Source organism: Aplidium turbinatum, chromosome 2 (genome assembly GCF_918807975.1).
Source record: "Aplidium turbinatum chromosome 2, kaAplTurb1.1, whole genome shotgun sequence".
NCBI classification, from domain to species: domain Eukaryota; kingdom Metazoa; phylum Chordata; class Ascidiacea; order Aplousobranchia; family Polyclinidae; genus Aplidium; species Aplidium turbinatum.
In genome coordinates this window covers 32399206-32426820 of record NC_137473.1, presented here as the reverse complement: position 1 = coordinate 32426820, position 27615 = coordinate 32399206, and the positions used below count along the sequence as shown (strand labels likewise).

The window sequence follows — 27615 nt, the reverse complement described above, 5'->3', positions numbered from 1 at the left end:
TTTGATGGGTCTCGTTACGTGTTTATTAGGCTCCCAACGACAATGGAGAAAAAGTACAAAAGTATCACTTGGAGATAAACGAGGCCGAGAATGGGAGTGGGTTCCGTCTTGTTTCCTCCATCTCGCAAAAGCAGTTCAAAGTTCAAAAGCTGACGCCTTCTACTGCGTATGTGTTCAGACTGGCTGCAGAAAACAAGTTAGGCAAGAGGTATGTTGTGAGTTTGTCTTGTTTGTTCGACCTTGATGTCAAGATTAATACTTCACCTTTTGGTAGCTTGCATGTGTAATACTTTTTCTTGTTCAAGATTGTTTTGAAAAGTTCAGTCATTTTGGAATTATTTTTATGTTATTGATTTTGCTAAACTTGTCTAAAAATATTTTGGGAAAAAGGTCACTACTTTGACTAATAGTAATAAGCAAGCATTCATGAGTTAATTCTTTTGCCATGTGCAGTTGAGCAGTTCATTTTCAGGACAGCTTTGCAATATCGCCATCATGAAGATAAACCAGCTCCAGCTTATATGTGATGGAGCTTAAACTACAAGTGAAAGCTTCGCTTTGTCAGCCACGGCGATGGGGCCAGCGGGAATATTCCATTGCCGACAAACATGTAAAACTGTCAGAGTTCTTCGAAGAGCTTTACTCAGAAGTTGTCGTCGTATCCAGGCTTACGCCCGGTGGTTGAAGATTCAAATTAAGTGGACGGAAAGGCAAGAAAACATGTCTTCATGTCCACCGTTAGACATGCCTTTAAGTGTTCTGCTGAAGACACAGCCACATGCTCTTGAACGGTATCGAATCGGCGCCCTTTCGAACCAATACTCTTAGCACTCTTTTTATCTTAAGGATTTTATCTAACGTTTAAAGTTTACAAAACATTCAGCAATTGGAGTCCCAATGTTCGCTTCTACACGGCTGGCACTGTACCATCCGCCCCAGAGGCTCCTCGACTGACGAAAGCCATGATCAGTAGCTTGACTTTGGAATGGACAAAGCCACAGGGAGAGGTGTCCGGCTACACTTTGGAAATGAATGACGAGTCCACAGGTTACGGGTTCCGTCCTGTTTATGATGGCGCAGACTTCACATTTCTTGTCAAGAATTTGGCCAGGAATTCCCATTACAAGTTTCGTGTAAGCATGTCATATATTTGCACGTTATTTCTCAGTAGAAACGTAGTCTGCCCATGATTTTATTTCTATATACTGTAAATGTTGAGGCAGTCTCTATTGTACGGTTTTGGTCAGCGATTTTGTCTTGACAATATTATTCTCAGAGAAAACCAACCATTACTTTAACATGAAGTTATTGTTATTCGTTTAATCGAAATTTTAACCTGCGAAGTTGAGTGATATATCACCAAAAACCAGTTTCAACGAGTTTCATGCAGTTTATTAACCAGCGTTGATTGATTGATTGACAGTTTTGAAACATGAAAATTTCGTGCGAAATCACCCAAAAGTAGTAATGGGTATGTGTATGCTGCAGCAGTCGCGCAAGCTTCTGCATTTTTTACATTGAAATAATGTAAAATTAACACGACATTCGTCAAAGAGAAAAATGCTAAAGTGAGTGTGAGGTTGCTCGTAGCGTTTGAGGTTTGCAGCTGCTTTATCCTGACTAGCTATTCAAGACATGTTTAGCAGTTGACATTACTTTTTCGACCGAGAGTTAAATTTTAACTTGAATCTATCTTTTGAGCCGCATATAAACGCTGTTTCTTTGCAGTTGCTCGCTTACAACAACGAGGGCAAGAGCAAGCACAGTGACGTAGTGTCGTACCGAACCTGCCCAGACAAACCTAAAGCTCCTGGCAAACCCCAACTCCATGGGAACGTGCACGCGAGGTCCTTCAAGCTGTGCTGGGGTAAGGCAAATATTGATGTTTCAAGCTGAGAAATAACTTAATTCTATTTAGAATGTTTTTCTCAGCATGATGTCCAGGTTGCGTCTTTTTTATCATTTTTTCCCCTTTTGATGTTCAACTCAAGGTTTGTCGTTGATGCTAAATACACGTTGTAAAATCAAAAATGACTGATATCAGGGTAATTTTTTGCCAGCAACGCTTTTTTCTCTGAAAAACAGATTGACTTCCATACGATGCACAGATGTTGTTGTGATTCCTTGTAACCGATTTATCCGTGACGCATTTGCAACTGGAGCATATTAAAGCGTCTCGATTGCAGTGTATCAACATTAAGCGACATAGTTTGTCTTCAAAGACACAACCCGCCTGGCATATGACGTTTTAACCTTCTCCATTGTCATGATTTCATGGTTTTGTGCTTTCCTCATGCTTTTGTAAATCCGAACCTTTAAGGAATTTTTGCCGCTTTTCATCTTGATTTTAATGCATGAATTTCCAACAAAATGAAAACGTTCTAAACACCTAGATTGTTTCATTCACAGTCTGTTTCCCTGTCTCAGGGAAGTTGAAATTATTTTATACTGCGGTAGACTAAATTAATTTTGGTCTCGTTATAATATCTTTTTATGTTTATCCGACGCAATGTTACGCACACTTACGATGGTAATGTAAAAAATAAAATTGGTTTTGTATTAAATGAACCATGTCGCTTTGTGTTTCTTGGATAGATTCTACAACTTTTATTTCAACCACAGATGCTCCCAAAGACAGTGGAGGTGCCACCGTCAATGACTACATCCTAGAGATGTCCAAAGAGAAAGGAGGTCCTATGGAGGCCATATACACTGGTCCTGATCCAGAGTGCCTGGTAGAAGATCTTAATCCTGGTATGTGATGAGTTTCCATTTCATTGCTTAGCTGTTGATGGAGCAATGCGTCGACAAGCTTGTTGTTTTCATATTTGTTATTCAAATCAAGAGTCTAAATTATACAGCGTTTTATACGAAATTTAGAACTTGATAAAACATTCTTTTTTGTTGATTAACTCAGCCAGCAAATCAGTCCTTTTTTACATTCATTAACGTCTACAAACGTTGAATCAATATAAAAAGAACTGATTTGCAGGCTTGGAAATGCCATTGCTCATTCTGTTGCAACAAACTGTGCTTCACATTCAATCCAATTATTTCACATGCTCAGGTCACACATACCGAGTGAGGGTTTTCTGCTCCACCAACGGAGGGGTCAGCATGCCATCTGAAGTTCTTCAAGTAACCACGCATCCTGTTCTTCCAGGACCCTGCAATCCTCCCATGGTTGCCATGCGACCAAAATCTACCTGCTTGTTCATTAAGTGGGGTAAGCCATAGCACAAAATACTTTTGAAAATACCAATCTTTTTTTTCCCACAAAATAGCCTTTAGTTGTATTTAGCCTCTCTCACCATTCTTCAACTATCGTGCTGTCGTTGGAGAGGGTGGGCATCTTGGTCCATTATGCCGGTATAGGGCTCCTTAGATTATGATGCTTATTATAGGTTTTGAGTTTACCTGTTCATTTCGTGATAGTGTACTGGCAGTTACAGTAAAGTTGGATTTTCTTAACATAACCTATGGAATGAAAATATTAACGCTTTTGTGGTGTCTTTCCGCTGTTTTGTAATTCCTGTCAAACATTTGGGAACCACTTCATCACATTCAATTACGTTGACCAAAGCATTGATCTGTCTCGCCAGAACCTCCACCTCATACTGGTGGAGCCAGCATGCAGGAATACGAGGTCAACTACATTGCCACATCCGAATGTGACAAGTCTCAACCTTCCCAAGCTTACAAAGGGCCGGATTTGGAATGCACTGTGGGCGCACTGCGGCCAGCTACAAAATATTCGTTTTCCGTTCGAGCTGCTAACAAAATTGGAGTGAGTTTATTACAATTTTGATGTTTTAAATTGTCGAATAACTTACTTTCAACTTTTCTGTGGGTTTTCGATGTCATATTTCTCTAGTCTATTGGTCCATTCAGCTTTTTTTTCACTTGTGATTTTTCATGAAGTAATTATTTTTGTCTTGTTCCTATTTTTCTGCGCCATAATAATTAGTTTGTGTTTGGGGGTACAATGAAGTAAATTCTCCACCAAAGTTCTATCACTGTGCCTAATTTAGTTTTTAGCGATTTTCATCAGCAACAAGAACGACGCAACTCATACAAACAAAAACAGACTCATTGTGAAACTTTTGTGCGAGTTCTTTTCAATGTAAACAGCGAAACGACGACAACCCAACTAGAAATAAATAATCGTTTTTACATTGATTTAGCGTATGCAGACGTTCCAATGTAAACATGATCAATTTGTCTGGCCGGGATAGTCAACCAGTCATTTGCAGACTTGATATTAACCAGAACTTGGGTTTGTTAGCAGTGCTTTGTTTTTGTGCTGATAAAAAATTTTCTTTGCGTTTTTACCGCAAACGAGATTAAACAAATAAACATGTTACTGCATCGTGAGAAAACCTTCAGTACCAACACGTAGTTTCGTTTGTTTCTCGGCAGCTGATTTGTAGCAAGAATTAACGGCGATAGACACGTGTTTCGCCCATGAGGCTGGGCTCATCAGTATCGCACCGTATTCTTGCCACAAATGTATTCGACCGCCGCTTTACCAGTTAGTTTAACTCTTGTTTTTGTGGAAAGAAAAGAGCCAACAAAACCAGCAGGCGCCGGGCAGAGGACATTGTGAAGAAAGGGGCGTTCTTCCCGGCTATCAGCACAAGGCTGAGCAGTGAGCACTCACTAGTCACTAGTACAGCGAGCAGTTGCGATTCGCTAACCATAACGGTGTAGCTTCCACGCTAGCCATTCAGACCATCCAATCAACAATATGTTTCTCGGCAGCCGATTTGTAGCAAGAATTAACAGCGATAGACACGTGTTTCGCCCATGAGGCTGGGCTCATCAGTATCGCACCGTATTCTTGCCACAAATGTATTTTACCGCCGCTTTACCGTAGTTTCGTTATTAAAACTCAAAGCTGATAACTGTACACCAAGCTTCAAATCATGCTGAGATTCCTTTCAAAAAATTTACGCTTGAGAATGTGCACTTCCTTGCAAATATGGTGTGCGATTTTGAACATTCAACTGTGATTGTAAAAAAAAAATAAACAACTCTAACTATTGACGTTGCTTTTAGTTCAGTCCTTGGTCAGGTAGTCTTGAAGCAATCACAAGCGCTGGTCCACCTGAGAAACCTGCCGTTCCGACAGCAAAAGTGCTGAGTCCTTCCTCGATACAATTGCAATGGATTGTGAGTTGACTTGTTTCAAAATAACTTTCGAATTAGCTTTCCAAGTTTACAGCTCTACGTTGATTCACGTCATATGTTGATATTTCGACTTGAATATGACATTTGAAACCCGAAAATCAGGGACTTAGTTTTTGTTGCCACTGGGGAAGTTGTTTTGTTACACTTGTGATATTACAAAAACTAATCTTGATTGTTTTTTTTTTTGTAGACCAATAGATCAGTTTTATATGTCACTATGTATTTGTTATTGCTTGAAGTTCAATTGCTTGGAAATTACATTCCTGTATAATTCTGATGCTACTCATAAAATCAATTAAACGATAAGATATATTAATAAAGCAACAGAAAAAATGACCCAAAACAATTTTAGGCTCCCGAGTGCAACGGTGCTGACATCACCAACTACCTCGTGCAATGGGGCGGGACTGAGGAAGCGATGTCTGTCCATCCGACCGGACCAGTGCTTGCTTACGAGTCGCAGTGCTTGAATCCCAACAACACTTACTACTTCAGCATCCAGGTTGATAGCTGGCACTCAAAGTCTCAATAAAAGTTGTGGAATGAAGCTTTGAAACTCATGACAACTACTAATTTATTCCAATCATGAAACGTATTAGTTTGGTGTTCAACGTCATTTTTTTCTCAAATTAATTAAAAAAACATCTTCAATGTTGTGGCACTGCAGTCACGCAACATATCAACAATGAGAGAAATAGTGTTAAGTACCTCAGACACGTTGGGTGCGGCCTATTCAGCCTCTGCAGAAAAATAGCGTCAAAACAGCGTCTCAAGACGTACACAACGTGTAGTTTTTTTCGATGATGTAAGTTTTTTCCATAATAATTGTTTTCCTCCAGGCTGTCAATAGTGTGGGACAGAGTCCTTCCTCTGAAGTGGGCTTCCTAACTACTCCGCCTTCGTGCCCCAGCACTGTGGAGAACCTTCGTCTGTGTGACGTCACCGATAACGTGGACGATGACGAAATGCCTCCGTTCTCCACCACCGCGTCACAGATTGCTATACAATGGGACCGGCCCAAGGACAACGGATCGGACATCACTGGCTATAAAATCCATGTTTCTGGAAAGAGATCCAACGACAATGCTCTGGGATTGCTCGAGATCGACGAATCCGTTTTACATTATTGTATTCAAAATCTTGAGCCAGACACAGAGTACAGGTAAATAATCGATCTTTTTAATGGTGTTTGACATAAGTGTTAACCTGCATTGCCGGAGCGTATGTCTCCTGTGACGATTTCAGCTCAAGTTTTAGTTTAAGCAACAAAAATCTAGATTTTTCTGCAATGCGTCTTATGTTAGTTTTTCATCGCATGTTTGCCATTGTTTTGAATGCATGAATGTAAACGATTTTTATGTACACAGAAATATAAATGTATAACAGGAATGTTGCAGTAAATTTAAATTCCTCACCTCATGACATTATATCACTTTGCAGCATGAAAGTCTGTGCAACAAATGAGCTCGGATGTGGCTGTTTCAGCCGCTCCTTGAAAGCCAAGACCAAGCCTTTGCCTCCCGATGCCCCTGGGTTAACCTGTGTCCAGATAACCTCAAGTAGCCTCAAGCTCCAATGGCGTGATCGTTCAAGGTTTCCCGAGGGCACTCAGTTTCTCTTGCAGATGAGAGATAAGCACGGAAGGTTAGAACCAAAACGCTTAGAAATCTTGTCAAGTAAAATCCAATTCTGTAATTTTGAATTAAAAAGTTATACCTGAATCAGTTTTTAAATTGCACTGGTTTTTGCGGAAACTGTGCTATCTAACAAAATAACGATCTGTGTTCGATTAGCATCGCTTCTTAGAATTAGTACAAGGATAGTTTAAATTTCAGAGCATGGCCCACAGCATATTCTTTCCACACGTCATTCACACACGACATTGTCTTATTTAATTAAATTCTAAGCTTAGCCGCTGGACGCCGGACTCTTGGTCAGACACTGTTTGTTATGACACAACTTCTTGGCTCACAATTCCCAAGTATTACCACTTTGTGCTAGTTGTTAGGCTTCTGAATATTCAAACCTTTCTGTTTAGTTTCAACTGTTCCTTTAAAAGAATGTACAAATGTGCATCATTTTAGGTTTACCACTGCCTACCGTGGTTCGAATCCTTCTTACAAAGTGACTCGATTGAGCGAAAATACGTCATATCGCTTCCGCATCAACGCCAGCAACTCGGAGGGCGTCGGACCCTTTTCATCAGAGTATTTGTTTCAAACTCGGCCACAATTGCCTCCTATGGTTGAAGGTAAGTTCAATAAACAGTTTGCTCTTTGTATTGAAGTAAACACATCATTGTATGCTTTTCCACCATCATTCGTGTCAAAGGAGTTTTTTTACGTCGCAATCATAAACTTACGTCGAGGATGGAAATGATTCAAATACAAGCGGGTAAGGAGTAGTGAGCTTTTCTCTACGAGAAAAGAGGCCAAGTGCATGTGCCTAGTTCTTGGTTCCTGTTATGCCACTGACCATCATTTCTTAGATACCGCTTGCGTCTCTAGCATGACTCTAGCGCAGAAACAACAACGATTAAACTTTTATCTTCGTAAAGTTTTCTTAGTCTTCTCATGGAAGTTACCGAATGAAATCTTAAGTCAAAAGACGGCTGCACAGGAACGGTTCGTTTCCATGTTCATTGTTTAAGGTTGATGCCCCGCGATTTCAAATTTAATATTTTAATCAGTTTTGCTTTTTCATTAATCCAGCACCGACCGTCAGCTCCGTACAGACGACCCTTTGTCACGTGACCTGGCCAAAGGTAGACCCCATCAAAGGCGATGCCATTCATTACAAGCTGAGTCTGGGAAAGCCGAGCGATCCAAGCTTCAGTGTTGTAAGTATCCGGCTGCAGCTATTTCTCTGATATGACGATTAACTTCTTGAGGGATAATATGTTTTGTTGCTTCATTGATGTGAGCACTGTGAGCACTTTGTGTAGCCCGGTTGAAGTTTCTTCTAAATGGAATATTCTGAGATGAAGTAAAATTCAAATTGTCGAACAATTGTTCTCCAAGTTGCCCGGTGCTCTGCATCCATCAACACCAGTCATTCCATACAGTAGATCAACGTTTTCTTGCGGGGTTGCATGGATAAGGAATGTTTTTTAAAAAGAAAAGGGGTTTTTGTTATTTTTTTAGATCTTAGAGCATTGTTTTATCTTTCTATAAAGAAAACAAAATAAAAAACAGTAGAGGTTTTTAAAACAAACAATGTTTTCAGGTCTTCCCTTGCGAGGCCACCAGTTATCGCCTTGACAACCTTGCATCGCAAACCACATACACCATCCGTGTTGCCGCAATACGCCGATGCACATCGGCTCGTTTCTCTCAACCTCCGCCGGATGACAGCTCTACATGCTCCGAAGTCTCCGACGACGGGCCCGAGGACTTAACTGGGTTACCTAGTAATTCAGTCGCTTTCTTAACTCTTTCTTTCGATGATGATGACGATGACGTAGAAGAGCCGACATTGTCCTATTTACCCCACGTCCCGTTGGTGGCGTCCCGAGTTCAGACATCGACATCAAAACATTTAAAAGCCCGAAAAGATGCACCTTTGTCTGGTGAAAAATTAGAAAAGGATGTCGATCCAGAATCTTGGCTTTCCAAAAACATGGCTGCCGTCGTGATAGCATTTTACTTTTTAAGTGCAATACTTATTGCTTTTAGCCTGCAGTCTATTTATGTAAAGTAATTGTACCGTTTTGTATCAGAGTCACTGCTTTTTTATAACTAAATTGTATGTATTAGTATTTATGAACGTGAATTTTTGAATGCATTACTTTAGATGTGGGTGTTGTTTCGACTAAATAGATATAGAGTACAGCTTGAACTGTTAAACCTTATTCGTACAGTTTATTCTCAACGGAATAATTTTCTATTTTTCGAGACAAAATAACATAGATTATTCTTTCCTGTAAAGGTTTTATAAAAGCATGACAAAAATTACACGGCCCTCTGTGTCGTCTGCTGCTAGATTCTTTTCATGGTCGACTGCCGATTTACATATTGTGGGAAGTGTGATGTGAAATCGAAAGCCATTATCTGTTCACTTACGAAGTATATGGACAAGTGCTCACACTGAACATTTTGTCTTGTTGCATTGGTACAACGTAAGATTAATAAAACAAACTGATTTTTTTGTTTAAAGTAGAAACAGTGATTCGGACGTACCTTTAGAGTAACACAAGTTAACGCAAATTGAGGCTATCTGAGTTTCAGTTCGTAACATTTCAACTTTTGTGTGAATCGTCAAAATAGAAACATTTAAGAAACGTTTTATCTCATTCGCTTTTACATTCCCGTGTGTCGTTGAGTTTTAAGAAAATAATCGATTTTTACGTCACGCGTCGATAGCATTGCTAAAACGTTTCATTGCTTTTACTACAGTTGCATTTGGCTTGTTGTTAGGGGACCAACTAGGCTTTATAAAACCAGCTTTCGAACTGACGTTTTCTTTTCAATGTTAGTCACAGTATTAGCAACAGTGTGAGCTAGAAGGTGACCGATGCTGTAGTTGGGGATCTTGTCTTCAAGAAGCCTACTTCAGCCAGTAAAATCCGTTTCTTTGACATGGATTTAACGTCTTTAGACGCTGAATTAATGTAAGAATGGTGGATTATGCTGGCAGGGTAATGGTTTGAAAGTTTCCATTTTGACCCTATATTACTTTTTATAAAAAAAAAAAAAAACTATTATGCGATTCTTAAGTTTCATCGCGTTAATTTTGATCTGCAAACATCAATAGTTTTTTAGGTACAGTTGCAGACGAGGTGCGGCTTTTGAATCATCAACGTCGTTTTTTCGAGCATTTTTCACTAAATTTGTTGTATGTGGCTAAATTTCCTCAAATTGTCATAGAGTCCACGACCAATTTCAAGAAGTCCACGTTGATTGATTAACGAAACCTTGAAATACATTTAGAATATCGCTCACATCAACTTACAATAGTTTAGCTTACACCTACTCCAGGATAACGTGCGATAATTTAAGTTCTATCCCTGTTGAACTGTCTTATTCATGCTTTGAAAAATAACTAAATGGAAAATCAAATGAGTTTGCAGAGTCTTTTCAGGACTTCTTCAAATGAGACAAAATTGCTCTAAATTATCTGTTGATGTTGGGCAACTCCCAGCAAGCAACTCAGTCCTTTTTCACTGGACTCAACGTCTGCAGTCGTCGAATCAACGTTGAAAAAGGCTAATTTTCCTGCTGAGATCTTCTATTCATTGTCATAGCACATTCAAGCACGTACCATTGTTTATTTTCATTCAACATTTGTTGATGTTGGTCTACGCAAGGTAAAGTTAGTTCTTTGGAGAAGTTGTTTAGTTCTTTGATGGAGAACACCTTGCTTAATTATGGTGCTTGGTGGTGTTATTGTAGAATGGCGCGTAACTTATTTATTTCATGAATTTTAAGTTTGTGTAAAATTAAAGACGTAAACTCCGTTGTCGTTGAGGAAATGTAAAAAATAAAAGTTTATTGTTGATCTTTTCTTACTGTTGCCATACCGTTGTTGCATTCACATTGGTTATTGCTTTGATATATACGATAGAAACGTGCGTGTTCAAAACAAAATATTTCTATTGAAATCATCAGAAACCCTTCCACGTACTATTGGTCTCAATGTGAGTTGTTATTGCGTTAATTTTGTTGTATTTAAGTCGTTTTAATGTCAAAAATATGAGGAAATACCCTTACAAGACAAGCATCGTCTATCAATCAACATGAAAGGTCACGTCGGCATGAAAGTGCATGGCAGCAGTGGTTTGATTCCAAGTTCCTTAATTAGTCGTGTTTTTGCAGTTGCTTCTTTTCTATCAATGTCATATTGGTGTTTTTTTTTAAGCAGAAGGAAATGTTTCCACATTGTTTCATGTTAAAGTGATCTTGTGGGTTATTTCCACTGTACCAAGCGTTGTGAAAAAAAAGTTGCCAATGACATTTCGGTTCCATGTACGTACAATCGTACATGCTTTCGTAGCTTATCTTGAATGTCCCACGCTTGAATCTTCAGATTACACTTTTTAGAATGAAGATTGTGTACACTATATGATGTTTTCCTCGCACCATACTTTCGTTCTTAGATGAAAGTGAAATATTTTGTAACGCCAGCGACTTTCAAACTGGTTAAACTGCTTCGAACTGGTTTAACACCTTTTTGTTTTAAAATTTATTCAAAATATATTAGACATCAACACTATGCTGAGAATCAGCTTTCAGATTGCAAACGTTTCCCAACTAGCATAACTCGTCCTTTTCACATTGATTCAACGTCTGCGGATGTGGAATTGATGTCTAAGAGGTGAGTTTTGCTAGCTTGGTCAACATTTTGTTGTAATTTTATAGTTTCCTTCGAGTTTTTCAACGTCTTAAGGCACTGCGCTCAGTTTAGCTTTCGGCATTGGTGTATTGCTTGTAGGTGTGCAATAGCCATTTTCACTGCCAGTGTCATGCTTTGTTTGCAGAATCAACTATTTCAACGTTAAAATACGTAGAAGGTGCTAATTTTCTGAATATTGAAAAACACATGGCCGAACGCTTTTAAATTTTATCGCGTTTTTTTCCGTTTTGTGCATTTTTATAGAAATAAAACATAGTAACTTTAGCGGGTTTAGCATACTTTATTTCACACAAAATATAACATAATTAAATAAAATAAACTCAAACGTTTTCGACACGTACGTGTGTCCTCATCAGGAATTAAATCTGCAATACATAAAATGAAAAATCGTAAGATAAATTTGACTATACACTGTAACTGTAACGACACTCTGGACTGAAAGCACAAACTGAACAAATGATACGAGAATGATTGCGAGTAAATTATGCGGTGGGAAACAGATCACGTGAGGTGTAGACTACAGGCATTGGACAAAACAATTAGAACACACACAAAAGGAACGATGAGCCACAGGCGAATAACTGCCGGTTGAGAGATGGATTGTTACGTTTGATTCTTAAGGCTTCCATGATCTTAGTCTGAAAATCATGGAAGCCTTAAGAATCAAACGTAACAATCCATCTCTCAACCGGCAGTTATTCGCCTGTGGCTTATCGTTCCTTTTGTGTGTGTTCTAATTGTTTTGTCCAATGCCTGTAGTCTACAACTCACGTGATCTGTTTCCCACCGCATAATTTACTCGCAATCATTCTCGTATCATTTGTTCAGTTTGTGCTTTCAGTCCAGAGTGTCGTTACAGTTACAGTGTATAGTCAAATTTATCTTACGATTTTTCATTTTATGTATTGCAGATTTAATTCCTGATGAGGACACACGTACGTGTCGAAAACGTTTGAGTTTATTTTATTTAATTATGTTATATTTTGTGTGAAATAAAGTATGCTAAACCCGCTAAAGTTACTATGTTTTATTTCTCTATGGTTCAACAAAGCAAACTCTCTACCAAAGCTTTATTTTTTAAATATAAAAGCGAGCTTTCGTTTCAACTTAACTTTAAATACAAAGTAATGTGCAAAGCTTAAAACAGCTCAAGCAATTTCTGCCCAGAGCTTTTACAAACTTTACAAGATAATTTCATTGTGAATATTTGTCATTGTATACGAACTTCATATTATGTTCAACAAAACTTGAGTTGTCACAATTTTTAAAAAGTAGGAGTCGTTGTTGCAACGCAAACTTTTGAAGTCGACGAAAAAGTTTGATAAATCCTATGTTTTGAACACAACATATCAAATGTTCATACAAAAAGCACATTTCAGAGGATTTCGTTGTCTTTGCTTGTGTTGGTGATATGTGAACTATTTTTCACTCGCGTTGTTGTTTTGTCATAATGTGATACAGACAACATGTTGTACATACATATATATATATAAATGTTTACTGACCAATATTTTTGATGCCAAAAATATAGATATGAAAGCATACAAGACGTGGCTGATGCTCTTTGGACAAAGATCGTCCTTATTTGTTCTAGTTTACTCTCCCGCTAGGTGGCGGTAGTAGTATAAAAGCAAAAATAACAGCAACAAACCAACGTAGGCGTTGATTTTGTATCATTTTAAGTTGGTAGGCCTACTGATATAGCTAAAGATTTGCTCACAGCTCGAGATCACAGCTAAAGATTTGCTTCAATAAACCGCATTCTAGAAAGTTTACTATCATACAATGGTGCACAGGTTGCGGAAAGTATATTGCGGCGTTTTGATTCTATGCGGTTGTGTATATTGTACACACGTGTGAGGTAGGTCACATCTATAAGGTCTGATCCAGTAGAAACACTAACCACAGAACCACAAATATGTGTCTAAATATAACATATGTCCGCCCCGATAGCTCAGTTGGTTAGCGCGTGACTTTTTGAACGAAGAAGCTTCAAGATCAAACGGCGCTGGTTCGACTCTCTGGGTGTGCGCTTGAGCAACGCATTCTAAGGACTGCTCTCCATTCTGCGCACCTAATAGATGGGATAATTCCCTGGCAATAACACTTTAACAATCAGAAAACTTCACTCTGCCAACCTCGGCAACTGGCTCTGCGTCAGAAGAAGAAGTTCTTTTATTTTTGCATCATCAGCACATGTGAAAACAATACAAGATTACAATGTGAGTTAGGTTGTTTGCTGATGATGATGGGAGTGGCAGAAGGACCAAACTGGTCATCAAGTCTGCCACACCCGTGTGGTGTCATAGCTTATTTGACATGGAACGATAGCTTCTACAAATATGCGAAACTGCCAGAAATAACTTTTCAAGGCTCTGTCAGTCCGAGGACAAAGATTCAAAAACCAAGTCTCTTTTGAAAACGTGATTTGTTTGATTTGATGGGAAAAGCATTGTAGTCTATTGATCGATGGCGTGTGCGTACTTTGCCAGTGCGAGCTCGCTCAAATACTTTAGCCATTGTTGTTCAATGTTCATGCAATCTTCAGTTCAGGTTTATAAACCAGCAGACATCTTCAAACAACATTAACAGTAAAAACTGCAGTCAAAAGATTTTTCTGATAATAATTTTCTATCTTCAACTATGCCATTAAAGAAACCAATTTAATTAAATTATTAACTTTGCTCCCAGCAAATCAACTGCAGCTTATACTGAGCGGACTGAAAGTCAAAGTGAGCTAATAAACGAGCTCACAATTACTGGCAACATTTCTTACGTGAAATAGTGAATAAAATGGGCACAGCAAGTAGCCTATGAAGACGGCTTATGTTTTTGTCAGGAACAGGTCGTAGCTTGAATCTTGTCAGCCTACTCTCTCGTCTACTCAATGGAGTCAAAGGTGTGCATTTTGTTGGGATGCAACATTCCTTGCTTTCGCTTCCTTTGAACGCTAAATTTTTACAGAAAAATCTTTCATTTGATTTCAATATAAGTTGCTTTTGTTCGCTGTCAACAAGAAAAAAACGACTCGTAGATAAAAAATATGATTTAGCCTACTACTCAAAAACATTTAATACAGGTGATCTGGCGCCATGTTACTACTTTGATGAATGACGAATTAGCCTACCCAAGCATGTGCCATAACGCCCATACGCACCCAAACCATATTGAATTCAACCAATATTGCTTGACCACGAGAGTAGAGACTACCTTAGCAGACAATTCATAATCATAAAACGAAACTGTGCTCTCTGTTTTAATAACAACTCATAACCCTTTCCGAAAATTGCCCAGACGCTTTTATGACAGAAAATCCATCATCTGACATACGCACACGCTGCAGGCTGCGTGTGTCATGACATTTCAGATCCTTTCGACATTTTGCGTGACGCTTACTTCGCCATTAACCTTAAACGTGTGGACAAAACATGAGCGTAGGTTGGGTTGAAAACATAATGTTGTTGAGCTAAGTGGGAAACTTCAGGCAGAAAGCAAGTTCAAGGAAATACTGTGGCGTATGCTACGCTGCCTAGCCAACAATGGCTTTCAGTGGGCTAAAAGCGCAAATGCTGTGGCAGATGATTTGTTTTTGATTGGTTGCGTTAGAATGAAGCCCATAGCCGATGATTCAAATTGTGAAGCAAAAAGTACTTGCAGTAACTGCTAACTGGGTAAGTTGCTGATTAGTCATTCTTGGTGTAGCATGAAAACTGGTAGCCCACAGGTATGCATCACCAAATAATGCAGCCTGATAGTGGATTGCTTTACTGCTATTAGTAGCTTACAGCAGATAGCTTTCTGTTAAAATTTGAAGCTTTCTGCGTTTTTTTAGAATAATTGAAGCAGTCAAAATACAAGAAGGTCACAAAAGAAACTACACGAACGTCTGGCACAAGGTAACGTTTTTTTTTTTCAAGGAAATAACGATGTTAAAGTCAATGACCAAACCAGTCAAAGTGTTGCTTGACATTTGCTTGGCCTACAAACAAGACTTCCGGACTGCAGTTGAAAAAACATCTGTCAGGTGGTTCAAATCAGACAAGTTCAGTGGACTAGTACAGGAGTTAGAAACAATTTCTGTACGACGACGTTCGGAACAAAACTTTTCAAGCTACTTGATTTAAAATATTTAAGTCAACACGAAATTCCAGTTCAAAATAGTTTTGTTTCTCATAGCTCTATCCACTAGCTTCATGAAGAGTGATTCAGTTCAGTTTGTTTTTATTTCTGACAATCACAACGAAAACAAAACATGTTGAGCACAACAGGCAGAATGTATAGAAAAAGTAGAAGCGACAAAACGCGAACGTTATAACGTTTTGAGACCGAAACAGACGTTTTACAGTGGTTTCGTTTAGTTGAACTTTTGAGGCACATGCATATGTCTCGATCTATTGTTTTTTTTTTTATCTATGTTGCCTAGTAAGCTTATCCCTGAATGTGGTTACAATAATGCGAAATGGATTGCTTACTTTCTCATGCAGAACAAAATAAGTACGAACAGAAAAGCTTATCTTGTTTTCCAATGTTGTCATCGGACTCACCTGCTATCGACTTAAACCACAACAAAACGTCATCGAATGCAGCAGGTGTAGATCAATCACAAGATCAGCATCGTAGATATTGCTTCAATGAAGAGAGAAAAAGATCATCTACACCCAGCAGGGTGGTAACCACAAAGGACACATTCGAACCTAGCCGCAATAGCTCTTTTAAATTATCCAGTATGTCTTTTTTAGCCTCCCCAGAAAGGACAGGAGATGACTCCGTATTTTTTTCTCAAAACTACACCAATGAAGTCTTCCTTACTATCGGCTTATGTAGAGATTACGTTTGTTGTAAGTTGAAAAGAAGTGGATTAGGATGCAGAGTTATCGTCAAAGAGTATGCTCCAGCAAAAGATCAAAATCTTTCCCGTCAAATATTGAACATTGGTGAGTGAAACAATGAAAAGATTTGCTTTGTGTTATAATTGTATCATCGAATTTTACAATTCGGTCAACACGCTAGATTTAGCTATGAAAGGTTAAAATCAAACTTGACAATTTGTTTTATAACTTAATTGACTGCGGTGGTCTTGAGTTGCCAAAGTTAACATTATTTTCTTCGTTTGGTAGGTCATGTATTGCGCAATAATGTTTTGGCAAGAATATTGATGATTTCTGATCTTTCTCATCAAAGTTTGCAGCAGCCCTGAGTTTATTTCAACATCTTGTGACGTTTCTTGGCACTAAAACTTAAGAATCACCACTTGAAAACCGGAAACGATACCACTAGTTGAGTTTTTAATCTAAAGTTTTACTGCGTGACGCTGAGTTAACATGCCAGAATTTTTCTAATTTTTACGGCAAGGGCTGGTAAACAGAAAAAAAGTTTTTGTTTTGTAGGAACATAACTCGGGCTCTAAATTTTGGTTGGCAGCTTGTTTATATATTCGTTTTCAGAATCAAAATAGTTAGTAGCTTTAATTTGCTGTTTACAATAACATTCAAAACAGAAATAGGCTCCTAAAATTTTCGAGTAAAAAACAATACTTTATGCTCAATACGAAACTAATTTCACATCTTGAAATTGCGTAGTTAAAAACACCATGAGTAAAATCATGTGATTGCAAATGCTGATACAAATGCAAGCTTGAAGGCAATCTAAACTCCCCATAACATATCAAATTTTTGTCGAATGGCAAGTACAAAAACAAATATCTTGGCTTTATCTGTAGAAGTAAAAACTTTATTTGAGACTATTTCTCAACCTGAATTACTGTATAGTTGGACTTTAGTAGTGTTTTTGTGACGATTTCAATAAACAATGTCTGTAAACCTTTTTCGTCTGATCAGGAACACACATCGCTCGCTCAATTCTGTGATTTTTTGAAGTGCAGATTGCGTACACTTGACTTTTTTTGAGCTTTTTCAAAACTTCAAAGCGGATTTCAGAGGGTAAAATTTGAGAAAAATTTTTTTTTTTATGTATGTCAATTCTAGGAAGCTTGATAGCTTTTGTCGTTTCTGCCCAGCGTCTGAGAAAGCACAAAATCGGTTTCATTGCGTGAATTGTGATTGGAAAGATACATTCTGCATTTATTGGCATTGCTTTGAGTTTTATCTAGTTAAAGCATCCTTCATTTTGTACCTTGTTCTTTTTCAGGCCAGTCTTTGGAGAATTCATATCCCAACGTCTTTAAAAACGTATCAAAGAAGTTGGGTTACGTGTTCGATTGTGAGCAAACAGTGAGGAGACTATACTACCGAATTGCAACGCACGTCATCGGTTTGGATTCGAAAGACTTCACGTGGGGAAGAGTCTTGTCACTTTTTTGCCTGGCAGGGGCTATGTCAGTTGATTGCATTTCACAGGTACCGTGATTAATACATAATTGTCGCGTTTTTCTTTTGCTATCGCTGCTTTTATTCCGTGCAGTGGCATGGGGAATTGGGCATGACTCACAACAAAAATCGTCTTCACGTAATAGTTAAGTAAGCAGCTAACACAATTGTAGATGACAAAATTTGGGAAAGTTTAACTTCGCACCTTGTTTGTGTATAAATGTTTAATATGATTGTATCATTGCTGGCCTCCAACTAAGACTCAATTTTGCATCAAGCCAATATCCATTGGTGAATATACGTTCCAAAGCATTGAAACAATGTTCAAAATATACCAGAATAAGCAAAAGACGAATTATTGTGATCTTGAAACCGAATACCCTTTCCTTCCGTGCTTTAGGTTTAAATTTACATACAAACAAATACCGAACGTATTGGCTGTTAAGTAAATTAAGTTTAAATAAAATTAGTTTGCGTTCTTCTGGTGACTATATGCTAGGTTACCTCGTGATGTTAAAGATGATAATTAGCTTTTTTATTTCCGACGTTTCGTCAGTCAGCACGACTGACTTTATCAAGGTGGCTAAAACAGGTTAACACTAAGGCTAAAACAGTGTTAACCTGTTTTAGCCACCTTGATAAAGTCAGTCGTGCTGACTGACGAAACGTCGGAAATAAAAAAGCTAGTTATCATCTTTAACATCACGAGGTAACCTAGCATATAGTCACCAGAAGAACGCAAACTAATTTTATTACCAAATGCCTGGTGAACAGTCTCTCTCTGTTTTTAAGTTTAAATGTTGCCTATACGTAAATGCAATAAAACTCACTGCAGCAAAATCTTCGGTTTATGTTAGTTTTGTGATAAACGTAGAGATAAGAAACCGTTTGAAGAAGAGTTTGCTAATAGAAAAACAAAGTGTATTTAATTAAAATGGAACCAAAATTTAGCATTTTGTTTATTAAACAAAAATAAAAAAACGTCTGCCCAATTTCCTAAATTGTATTGGCTGCTTTGAAAAATTTTTACAAGTCTTTGCAAAATGACCTTAAATCAATACAACCCTTGACTTTCAGTTGCCAAATTAGATCGATCGATATCGTGCAGATCGAATGCAAACAGCAGCTAATCAATTACAAAACAGTCAAAAACGTACAAACATGAAAACGAATGCTTTTAATCGCATTTGGTTCGGATTAAAAGATATGACAAGGCAACTAAGTCCAAAACTGCGTAAAATAATTGAAACTATCATTTGACTTTGCTGTGATGGTAGGGAGTCTAATCCTTTCCGTCCACAATGCTTTGCAACCCTTGCAGTGGCGTAGCTAGGGAATGTGCCGCCCGGGGCGGATTCAGATTTTGCCGCCCCTTCAAGAAAAAGCATGTGAAAATGAAATTTTTTTAATTGACTTAAAGTGGAATTATTGTATGTTTTGAACCAGTAGCGTAGCCAGTAATTTTGAAAGGGGAGGTTTTAAGGGCCGGCGGGCGAAGCCCGATGGCGTCCTCGCCAAAGACGACACCCAGCGGCGGGGGATCTGGGGGGCCTCCCCCAAAACATTTTAAAAAATTACTTTGGATTTGGTGCATTCTGAGGGCATTTTCAACAAAAATGTGGGTATAAATCCCCTAGTATAAATATTCCTGTAAAATGGTGCTGTCCGGTGGCATACCAAAAGGATAAGATCATGTTTTCTTGGGAATTTTTCGGTAACTTAATAAAGCTAAGTCTCTATGTTTTCTTGTTGCTTATTCCTGGCTGAGATGTTTGAATGTTTGGTATTAGCAAAACTCGCTCTTTTAATGGAGTTTCGTTCAAAATTAGGCAACTTTGTTTTAGAGACATAGAGACTGAAAGCATCATTCTCAATATCGTGACGTCACATGCATGCCAAAGGGGGGGTTGTAACCCCCAAACCCCTCCTCCCCCTTGGCTACGCCACTGTTTTGAACGTTGCCATTCTGTTTGCTTTTATTTTCCGTGTACTTTTGCATTATTAAAAAAAACAAAAAAACCTCCTGTCTGAAAGTGCCGCCCCCCAGACGTGCCGCCCGGGGCGGTCCGCCCCCCCCCTAGCTACGCCACTGAACCCTTGCGATAGTCGAATCAAAACATTCCAAATTTGCTAGACTTGAAATTCTGCCACTCCCGCTTTAATTTGGATTTGAATCAATAGTCTTTGATTGACGGATTTTGGTTTTATAATTTCGTTGCCCTTTCTTAGCGTTCGTTTGAGGCGATTGGTCTTTTCAAACCTGTTTGAATTTCCAACTCCAGGGTAAAAACAAAAAGGACCGATTTTCTTAAAAGGCCTTTACTTGTGTTACATCTTGGCGATTTAAGTTTTCTTGGCCTACTCATTATTTATACACTTGTCGCTATTTGAATAAGCTGTCACGTAGACTTTTGTAGCATCAAGTACACGACTTTACCCACACATTCAAAGCTGCTGCTGTCTTACACATAAGCCGCTGAGCTAACATTTTTTAAGAACTACTTCACATTAAAGAAAATTACATCATAAACACAAATTCAAAGAAATTAGTCTGGAAATGAATGAACTGTCATTAGGTTTGTTAATTTAATCGTTATGTGACCTTTGCTTTTGAATGTGATTAAACTGATTATCCTATTGCTGCAGGTCAACCAGCAAGTTTGCTGTTGCAAATAATTTGTCAAACCACTTTTTCCAATCTTGTGATTTTGTCATAAAGCAAAAATTCACATAAATTATGCCCATCTCCACTTCACCAATACGCATTACTATATGCTTCAGGAAGCTTTTCTTTGTATGTATAAATGTTTTAACTTCTGCGAAAGTAAGCATTCTTTTGTGTATTCGCCATTCGAATGGGGTCCTATGCCTTTTACATTAAGGCAACAATCCAAAATATGCGCAGACATCGTCTTCGAAAGCAGCCTTTGAAATATACTTTGTAGTTTGAGTTGGATTTGAATGATTGCAGCTTAGCTTTAAACTCGCAAACACTTTTCATAATTTCGTTGTATTGTAGCTCGTGGTGTTTTCAAACTCCTGAATTCTTTAAGAGGCTGTCTCGTTTCGTCATGAATCTTTACTTTGTGGACATAAGATTTCTAGATGCAAACCTGTTTCACAAGTGTAACTCAGGCCCGTAGCCAGCCGGGGGCTAGGGGGGCCTCGCCCCCCCTGAAAAAAATTTTGCCCCCTCCTGGAAAATCCCAACATTCTCGAACAACAGCTACAATTATAATGATTCAATTTTTTCGGCCCCCCTTAAAAAAAAGTTGGCCTCCCTTGCTCTGCGGTCTGGCTACGGCCCTGGTGTAACTGTGTAGGCTAGATTAATTTTAACAGCTGTCTTCCGCTTATCACTCTCTTAGTACCATGTTCCATTTCTAAAACGAGTGTATGTCAAACACGCTAACCGTTTGTCTTAACTCACAAATTTAAAACAATTTATTTCTACTTTGTCATGAAACAAAATACAAGACACAATCAACAGAGCTGCACAAATCTTTCAACTGACCCGCATGCAGCCTACAAGCCATGAAAAGAGCTGGCTCTAATGTTCAAAACCCCCGTCATGCACATACTATGAAGGCAGTGTGCACCACTTTCTACTAGATAACATTTCGCGCAAAATGGGTATTTTTCAGCCTGGTTTAAATGAAACTATTTATAAGCAGATTGTTCATTAAATTAAATCACGTAAAATCAAACGATTACAGTGACATTTGAATTTCAGTGTTTTGACACAACGTTCGACGTGAGAAACATGATCCCTAAGCAGTATCAAGTATAATACAGATTTATGTGTTGGAAAACTGCGTATCTTCGTGTGATTTTACAATTGTGACTTTGGGAGGTGACAAATTGTTCTCGCTGTAGCTGTTTGCACAAACGATGAAGTACAAATAGTACCTTGAGTTTCAGTCGTTGTTTAAAAGTTTACACTATATGTCTAGAGCTCTGACATGCTGGGTAACGGCAGTTTGCGTTTCGGTAACATTAGTTCAGTTGTGATTACATTTCTGAATAATACTCAATAGGACTTGACAAAATTTTGGCAAACTGCCTTTATATAATTGAATAACTAACTCAGAGAACTCAGTATTTTTGTAAGACTCGGCCTTCATTGAAAAAGGACCTAGCAACTTGCTGAACTCAAATCCGAAATCTTTTAGTTTTCCAATGCTGATTTGGAAATTTTAGTATTGATGATAGCAGTGTTTTATTGTATTGACTATTGAGGCATGGTGACATGAATTCAACATGGCTTTCCATCTTTTATCACAAACCACGATTTTGCTTGAGATTTGTGGCGGACCACTGATCATCGTAGGTAAACTATGAAAAATCAATCGATTGTGGTTCAGCTCCGCTGCGTGCGATTTTTATCGCACACGATAGAAATACTCGCTTTTCAGTGGCACCTAGTGGATTGAATGGAGTCGTTTTCGTAAGGCATTCAACCTTGGTGGCAGTAGGCTAAATTCCGGTTCAATTCCTTTACCAGCAACCGAAATTGATTCGTTTTTCCTCCACCACCAACCGAAATTGCCAGGACTGTTTTTTAAAAGTTTCCTCAATAAAATTTATGTTGTTGAAAGGGTGGTCTTCCTGGCGTCACCACCACCTGACTACACACTATATAGACGGAGCATTGCGTTTCGCTATCCATACCAGTGTAGCCTCCACACTAGCCGTCAAAACTTTTCTAAAAACATGTGCTTCTTGGAAGTCAGGTGGAGCAAGAACTGACAGCGACAAACACGGGTTCCGCCCATGAGGCTGGGCTCATCAGTATCGTACCACTAATTTATGTCACATAGTTCTCAATCGCTGCTTTTATCAGTCAATTGAATCCAGGGAAGGATTCCAATTGACTGATTTAAGGATTCCAATTTCTTGTTACACTCGACTGTCGAGAAACACGAAATTTAAGTTTATGAAAAGCGCATAACTTTCAATTTTTTTATTTCAAATACAGGGTCACTCGGAGCTCGTGGAAGAAATCATTAAAATCTCCAGCGATTATTTTAAGCAACATATTTTGGATTGGATCATTAATCAAGGGGGATGGGTGTGTAAATGTGAGAAATTGCAATCTAGATGCTCAGCTAGAATTTCTAGCAATGTTTCAGAATTCAAATTTATATTTTTTTGTTGAATCGGAATCCACGCTTTTTCTGGTAGTTGGAGGTTTGAATTAGTGGAAGTACAGAAAGTCAGTCTTGATATCATTGAATGTATTGCTCAGATACAGCCTTGTGCTTTCGATTGGCGTCGGACCAACTTTTTTTGAATGTTGCGTAAGCTCTCATCTGCAGACCATGCATGTGACCTTTATACGTTGAAAATTTTGACCTTGCCGCTTCAAGATATTTGGGTAATTCGATTAAACACTGGAAAAAACATATCTTTATTTGAGCTTGTGGAAATTGGCTAAACATTTCGATATTGGCTAAACATTTTAATCTTGTTGCAGAAAGTCATGCCGGATCATTTTAAGAATACGGGCCGCAGACGCAATTTTGGTGTTTTGGAATTTACTCCAGAGACAAAATATATTGCAACAACGTTAGGTCTCGTTGGAATGACGTTATTAAGCACATTGGTTCTTCAATTTTTCTTTTGAAATTTGTTCGATTTTTAAGTATTGTGTTACTGCTTCTATTTCTGTTGCTGATACCTTTAACTTATTTGACGTTACTTCCAGTTGATACGGAATCATTCACGCATAAAATGACGCAGTTACGCATGAAATGAACATGGTAGCCTACAGTTTTTTTCTACAGCAGTGGCTTTAGTGTTCATCCTGTGGATTAGAACGTAAGCACAACCTTTTGTACGATTTATGGGTCCCGTTTTTACTTTGCAACTCAACGCACAAACACAATAGTTCCGGACAGAAATGTGAAATGATCCAGACGATAGTGAACACTCAAACTGTTTAGTTTTCGTAGTGATCGTTTACAAATTACACTTTGAATTTACGTTTTTGCTAAATCGTGTGCAACAGTTGAAGCTTCTTTCCACACGATAGAACCAGTGCCTACTGTTTAGGTTGCGATCCAGTAGTTTAATCTACAGGTGTTGACAGCAAACCTCTTCCGTGACCAGTTTACAAACTGGGTTTATTATGCCTTTATAAGACGTCGGAAAAGCGGCATTTGCATTAAAACGGTGGAATATGTGGAATAATTTTTTGCTCTGTTTGTCTGCGGTAGCACAACTCTGTAGTTAGGCCTACTAAAGGTGTGCGGAGTCTGGATTAATGGACTCCTACTTCACTCTAACTCCAAAATATGTGACTCCACACAACTGTGCTAAGTGCATAGTAAATATTTGTTATCAACAGGCAAAGAAAATCAAACTTCGTTTCCTGTTTTTACTGAGAATTTCAGACTTCGGCTCCTAAATAGTCAAACTCCGGCTGCTGTACATGAACCCCTCTTTACGCCACTGCGGTAATGATTTACATGATGGACTTCTGCTGTCCTGCATGTAGTGGTCAATATACGACCATGGTTTCGTGTTTGTAAACGTTCCATTCAAATGTAACCAAATAAGCTAATAGTTAAATTGTTTCAATAGTTTTATGGCAACGAAGGCAGTGCAGATTTACCACTATAGACTGGTAAGGTTGAAGCCTGGGACATCAAAATCTTTCAGGGCCTCAAGTTTTAGATGTATCACGTATATTTAAACACGTTCAAACATATTTTTGTAAACTTTCACCGGGTAATAACGCGAAAATTTCTGGCAACCAATTCTCATGAAGTAGCTATAGATACTCATGAACAGGTAGGATACAAATTCATGGTGTGTTTATTTTTACTGAATGAAAATACAACATAGCTTAAACAGCACGTTTTTAACTGATGATTTCTTTAAATAATGACTATTATCTGCTAATTTTTAATGAACTGTTTACTGGATGTGGACAAATTTGCAAAGATGCCATGAAACGAAAAGCCTGCAGAAAATCATGCTTTGTCTCGTACGCACCTTTATCAATACAGGGTCATCAATATAATTAACGTTGCAAGAAATCCAATTCAAAAACTGCAAAGGAGGCGAACGTGGCCTATGGAACTATGTTCACAATTCTCAAGAAGGATTTGAAGATGAGCCTATACAAACACATGAAGAAACAGTTGCTAAATGTCAATACCATAGAGAAACGTTTTTCCAGAGCCAGAATTCTGCTATCACGCATCGAAGGAGGAGGTACGCCACCAAACCTTGTGTTCAGCGATGAGAAGAAATTTGATGTCCAGCATCATTTTAATAGTCGGAATGATCGTGTTTGGTCAAGAGATGGTAACGTGGAACCCCGGGTAGTCACTCGGAGACAAGGGGCGACATCAGCGATGGTGTGGGCCGCAGTCAACGAATCAGGAAGGAGTCCATTGATTTTTGTGGACCAAGGTGTGAAATCGAACCAAGAAAACTACCGAAATGATATCCTTGAGGGTTCATTGTTGCCTTGGGCAAAGAAACACTTCAGAAAACGCGATTGGTCATTCCAACAAAATTCTGCCTCTTCACATGGAGCTCATAGAACGCAAAACTGGCTTTCAGCCAATGTGCCGTAATTCTTCATTTCCAAGGTAGAATGGCCTCCTTCATCCCCAGACCTGAAACCCCTACACTTTTGCATCTGGTCTTACCTGGAGAACAAGGTTTCGATTATACACCACCTAAGTTTGGAAGCGCTGAAGGCTAATTTGAAAAAATAATGGATCTAAATACCTCAAAGCGTTATTCGTGACTCTTGCAGGTCCTTTTCGAAGCGTCTCCGACTTGTTATCGACGCAAATAGCGTACACATTGAGTAAAACTTGTTTTTCCTAAATATTTATTTATTTGACAATAATATTATTTGTTTATTACTCAAAAATTGTCTACCATTTGTTAAATACAGTTGTTTGAAGTTGTAACGTTAATTATGTTAATGACTCTGTACAAGCAAAACATTCAAATGGTTTTCCCAAGTGTAAGATCATGCATACCAACTGTTCAGGAAAGAGATCCTTCCTTAAGGTTTAAAAGATATAAAAACGAATTCCCATCCACTCCTTCGTTTGAACCTTTTGTTTCCTTTGCCACTCCGAAGGTCAAGAGGTTTTGCCTTTTCTACCTTTCAGCAGTGGCAGAAACAGAGATAAACCTTTGAAGTCTTGTGGAGTTCATAATGTCTGGACAGGTTGCTGTTTTTATCCTGGTTTTTATACGAAAACCTTGCAGTTTATATATACAGTAGGGTAGGCTATATATATTTTGATAGCCCGTGTGATAGCGTCACCGATCGGATATCAATATTACAATTAAAATAAATTAGGCAACAGTATGCCAAAGTCTTGATCCAATAGCCAAAAGTTGATTCAGATTAAGTATAGTAGACTTCTGTAAAACTGATTCTTTAACTGTTTAACCTGATCTGTGTATGAAGTTGTGTCCGATCCGCGCAGAAGTCGAACTTGAGTCTCCAGCATAGGCAGGGGGTAGACTAAGCTCTCTGCCCTTCCACGTATCGCGTACGTGTGTAGTTACCATGTGGCCTAATAGAATTTACATAATTTAGCCACTTGTTCAGATACCACGTCTACTGAACAAATTTTGTATTATTTTCAATTGAGACCAATTTTAAAACAAAATAGCCTACTCATCGATTTCTTGGGTCATTATTTGAAACCAGTTCTAGTTATGTTGAGAGGTTTTCAGAATGTTAAAGAGCTATAAAGATAGGCCACTATGTAATTATGTCGATATACATACCCTGTTTAGTCATGCTTCGTTGTTTATCTTTACTAGCCACGCTCCAGTGGGAATTGAAAATCCTTGTATGTTCGATATTCCGAGCAGCTTTTTTTATTACACCACAAACTGTTCCCGAGGCTCATTTGGCTTGTTTCTTCGCACGCGTCATCTAATTTGTTAGCGCTTCACTTGCGGGAAGGTGCCTTCTCTAAGGTAGAGCCAGTATTGTTTTAATGTTTACTTTCAATCACTTCAGTTTTTTGTTAAATGCTGTCCGGAAGGCTGAGATCTTTTGGTGTTGATATTGTTCGGTGTTTGTAAAGAACTATTTTTAATCCATTAAAAAGAAAAAACAAATGAACTTTAGAGAATTGTGCGTTGAAGGAAGTCTTAGAAAAGAATAGAGGGACTCACAATACGAGTTCCTTTAATTTGAAAGTCTCCTTGAGCAGCCTTGAGGGACGAGCCACTAACGCAACTTATTACAATTTCATTGCAAACAAAAAGAATTCTAAAATATACACAAACAACAACAAAAACATGCAAACCAGGGGTGGTGTAATGAATCTGTAATAAGTGAGAGTTACAAACATATTTTTAAAAACGCAACATCACTCACTATCTCTGGGGTAGTGTATACTGTATAGTCTAATGCAGGGGTCGGGAACCTCTTCAAGTGAAAGAGCAATGGAAGCTACATTTGTGGAAATGCATTTTCGTGAGAGCCATATAGGCAAATGCTTTAACACTTAATACATCTAACATGTAGTGGCAGGTGCCAGGGCCTACGAGAGAGGGGTACGGAGGGTACGGCGTACCCTTGAGGGCCCAGGCCTGTGGTTGTTGGGGGGCCCGAAATTGTGATTTTATAGTTTACGCGCAAAAATGTTTGGGTAAAACCGTCCTAAACGACTAAATTCAAGCATAAATGTTGTTATTTGTTAGTCCTTGGGGGGCCCGCAATGTAGCAAAAGGTCCCGGAAAGAAATTAGGT

General features: G+C 38.5%; 2 protein-coding genes across 3 annotated transcripts in view; both read left to right on the top strand.

Annotated features, from left to right (window-relative positions):
• LOC145788510 (fibronectin type-III domain-containing protein 3A-like) overlaps nucleotides 1–13140 on the top strand; it is a 45006-nt gene extending 31866 nt beyond the window's left edge. The window contains exons 10-22 of the mRNA XM_082600273.1: nucleotides 30–208; nucleotides 884–1133; nucleotides 1729–1867; nucleotides 2623–2754; nucleotides 3068–3226; nucleotides 3603–3787; nucleotides 5059–5172; nucleotides 5543–5692; nucleotides 6030–6352; nucleotides 6631–6834; nucleotides 7275–7441; nucleotides 7902–8029; nucleotides 8416–13140. Of these exons, the coding sequence (XP_082456399.1) occupies nucleotides 30–208; nucleotides 884–1133; nucleotides 1729–1867; nucleotides 2623–2754; nucleotides 3068–3226; nucleotides 3603–3787; nucleotides 5059–5172; nucleotides 5543–5692; nucleotides 6030–6352; nucleotides 6631–6834; nucleotides 7275–7441; nucleotides 7902–8029; nucleotides 8416–8889 (2604 nt within the window). The 3' untranslated portion in view covers nucleotides 8890–13140. The remainder of the gene's footprint in view (nucleotides 1–29; nucleotides 209–883; nucleotides 1134–1728; nucleotides 1868–2622; nucleotides 2755–3067; nucleotides 3227–3602; nucleotides 3788–5058; nucleotides 5173–5542; nucleotides 5693–6029; nucleotides 6353–6630; nucleotides 6835–7274; nucleotides 7442–7901; nucleotides 8030–8415) is intronic.
• Nucleotides 13141–15181: 2041 nt separating this feature from the next.
• LOC145765492 (bcl-2-related ovarian killer protein homolog B-like) lies at nucleotides 15182–23958 on the top strand. 2 transcript variants are annotated; one of them, XM_082577321.1, is made up of 6 exons: nucleotides 15182–15212; nucleotides 15374–15437; nucleotides 16026–16475; nucleotides 17689–17897; nucleotides 22846–22938; nucleotides 23344–23958. In XM_082577321.1, the coding sequence occupies exons 3-6, from the start codon at nucleotides 16067–16069 to the stop codon at nucleotides 23491–23493; spliced, it is 861 nt and encodes a 286-aa protein (XP_082433447.1). In that variant the 5' UTR covers nucleotides 15182–15212; nucleotides 15374–15437; nucleotides 16026–16066; the 3' UTR covers nucleotides 23494–23958. The 2 variants fall into 2 exon arrangements, with proteins under 2 accessions (XP_082433447.1, XP_082433448.1); XM_082577322.1 differs by having other exon boundaries at nucleotides 22846–22948; nucleotides 23344–23419.
• Nucleotides 23959–27615: the final 3657 nt, after the last annotated feature.

Excerpts from the sequence above, each read along its gene's own strand:
- LOC145765492 (XM_082577321.1), top strand. The coding sequence starts at position 16,067 with ATGTTGTCATCGGACTCACCTGCTATCGACTTAAACCACAACAAAACG. Across the intron at positions 16,476-17,688 it reads CCGTCAAATATTGAACATTG|GCCAGTCTTTGGAGAATTCA; the intron begins GTGAGTGAAACA and ends GTTCTTTTTCAG. Across the intron at positions 17,898-22,845 it reads CAGTTGATTGCATTTCACAG|GGTCACTCGGAGCTCGTGGA; the intron begins GTACCGTGATTA and ends TTTCAAATACAG.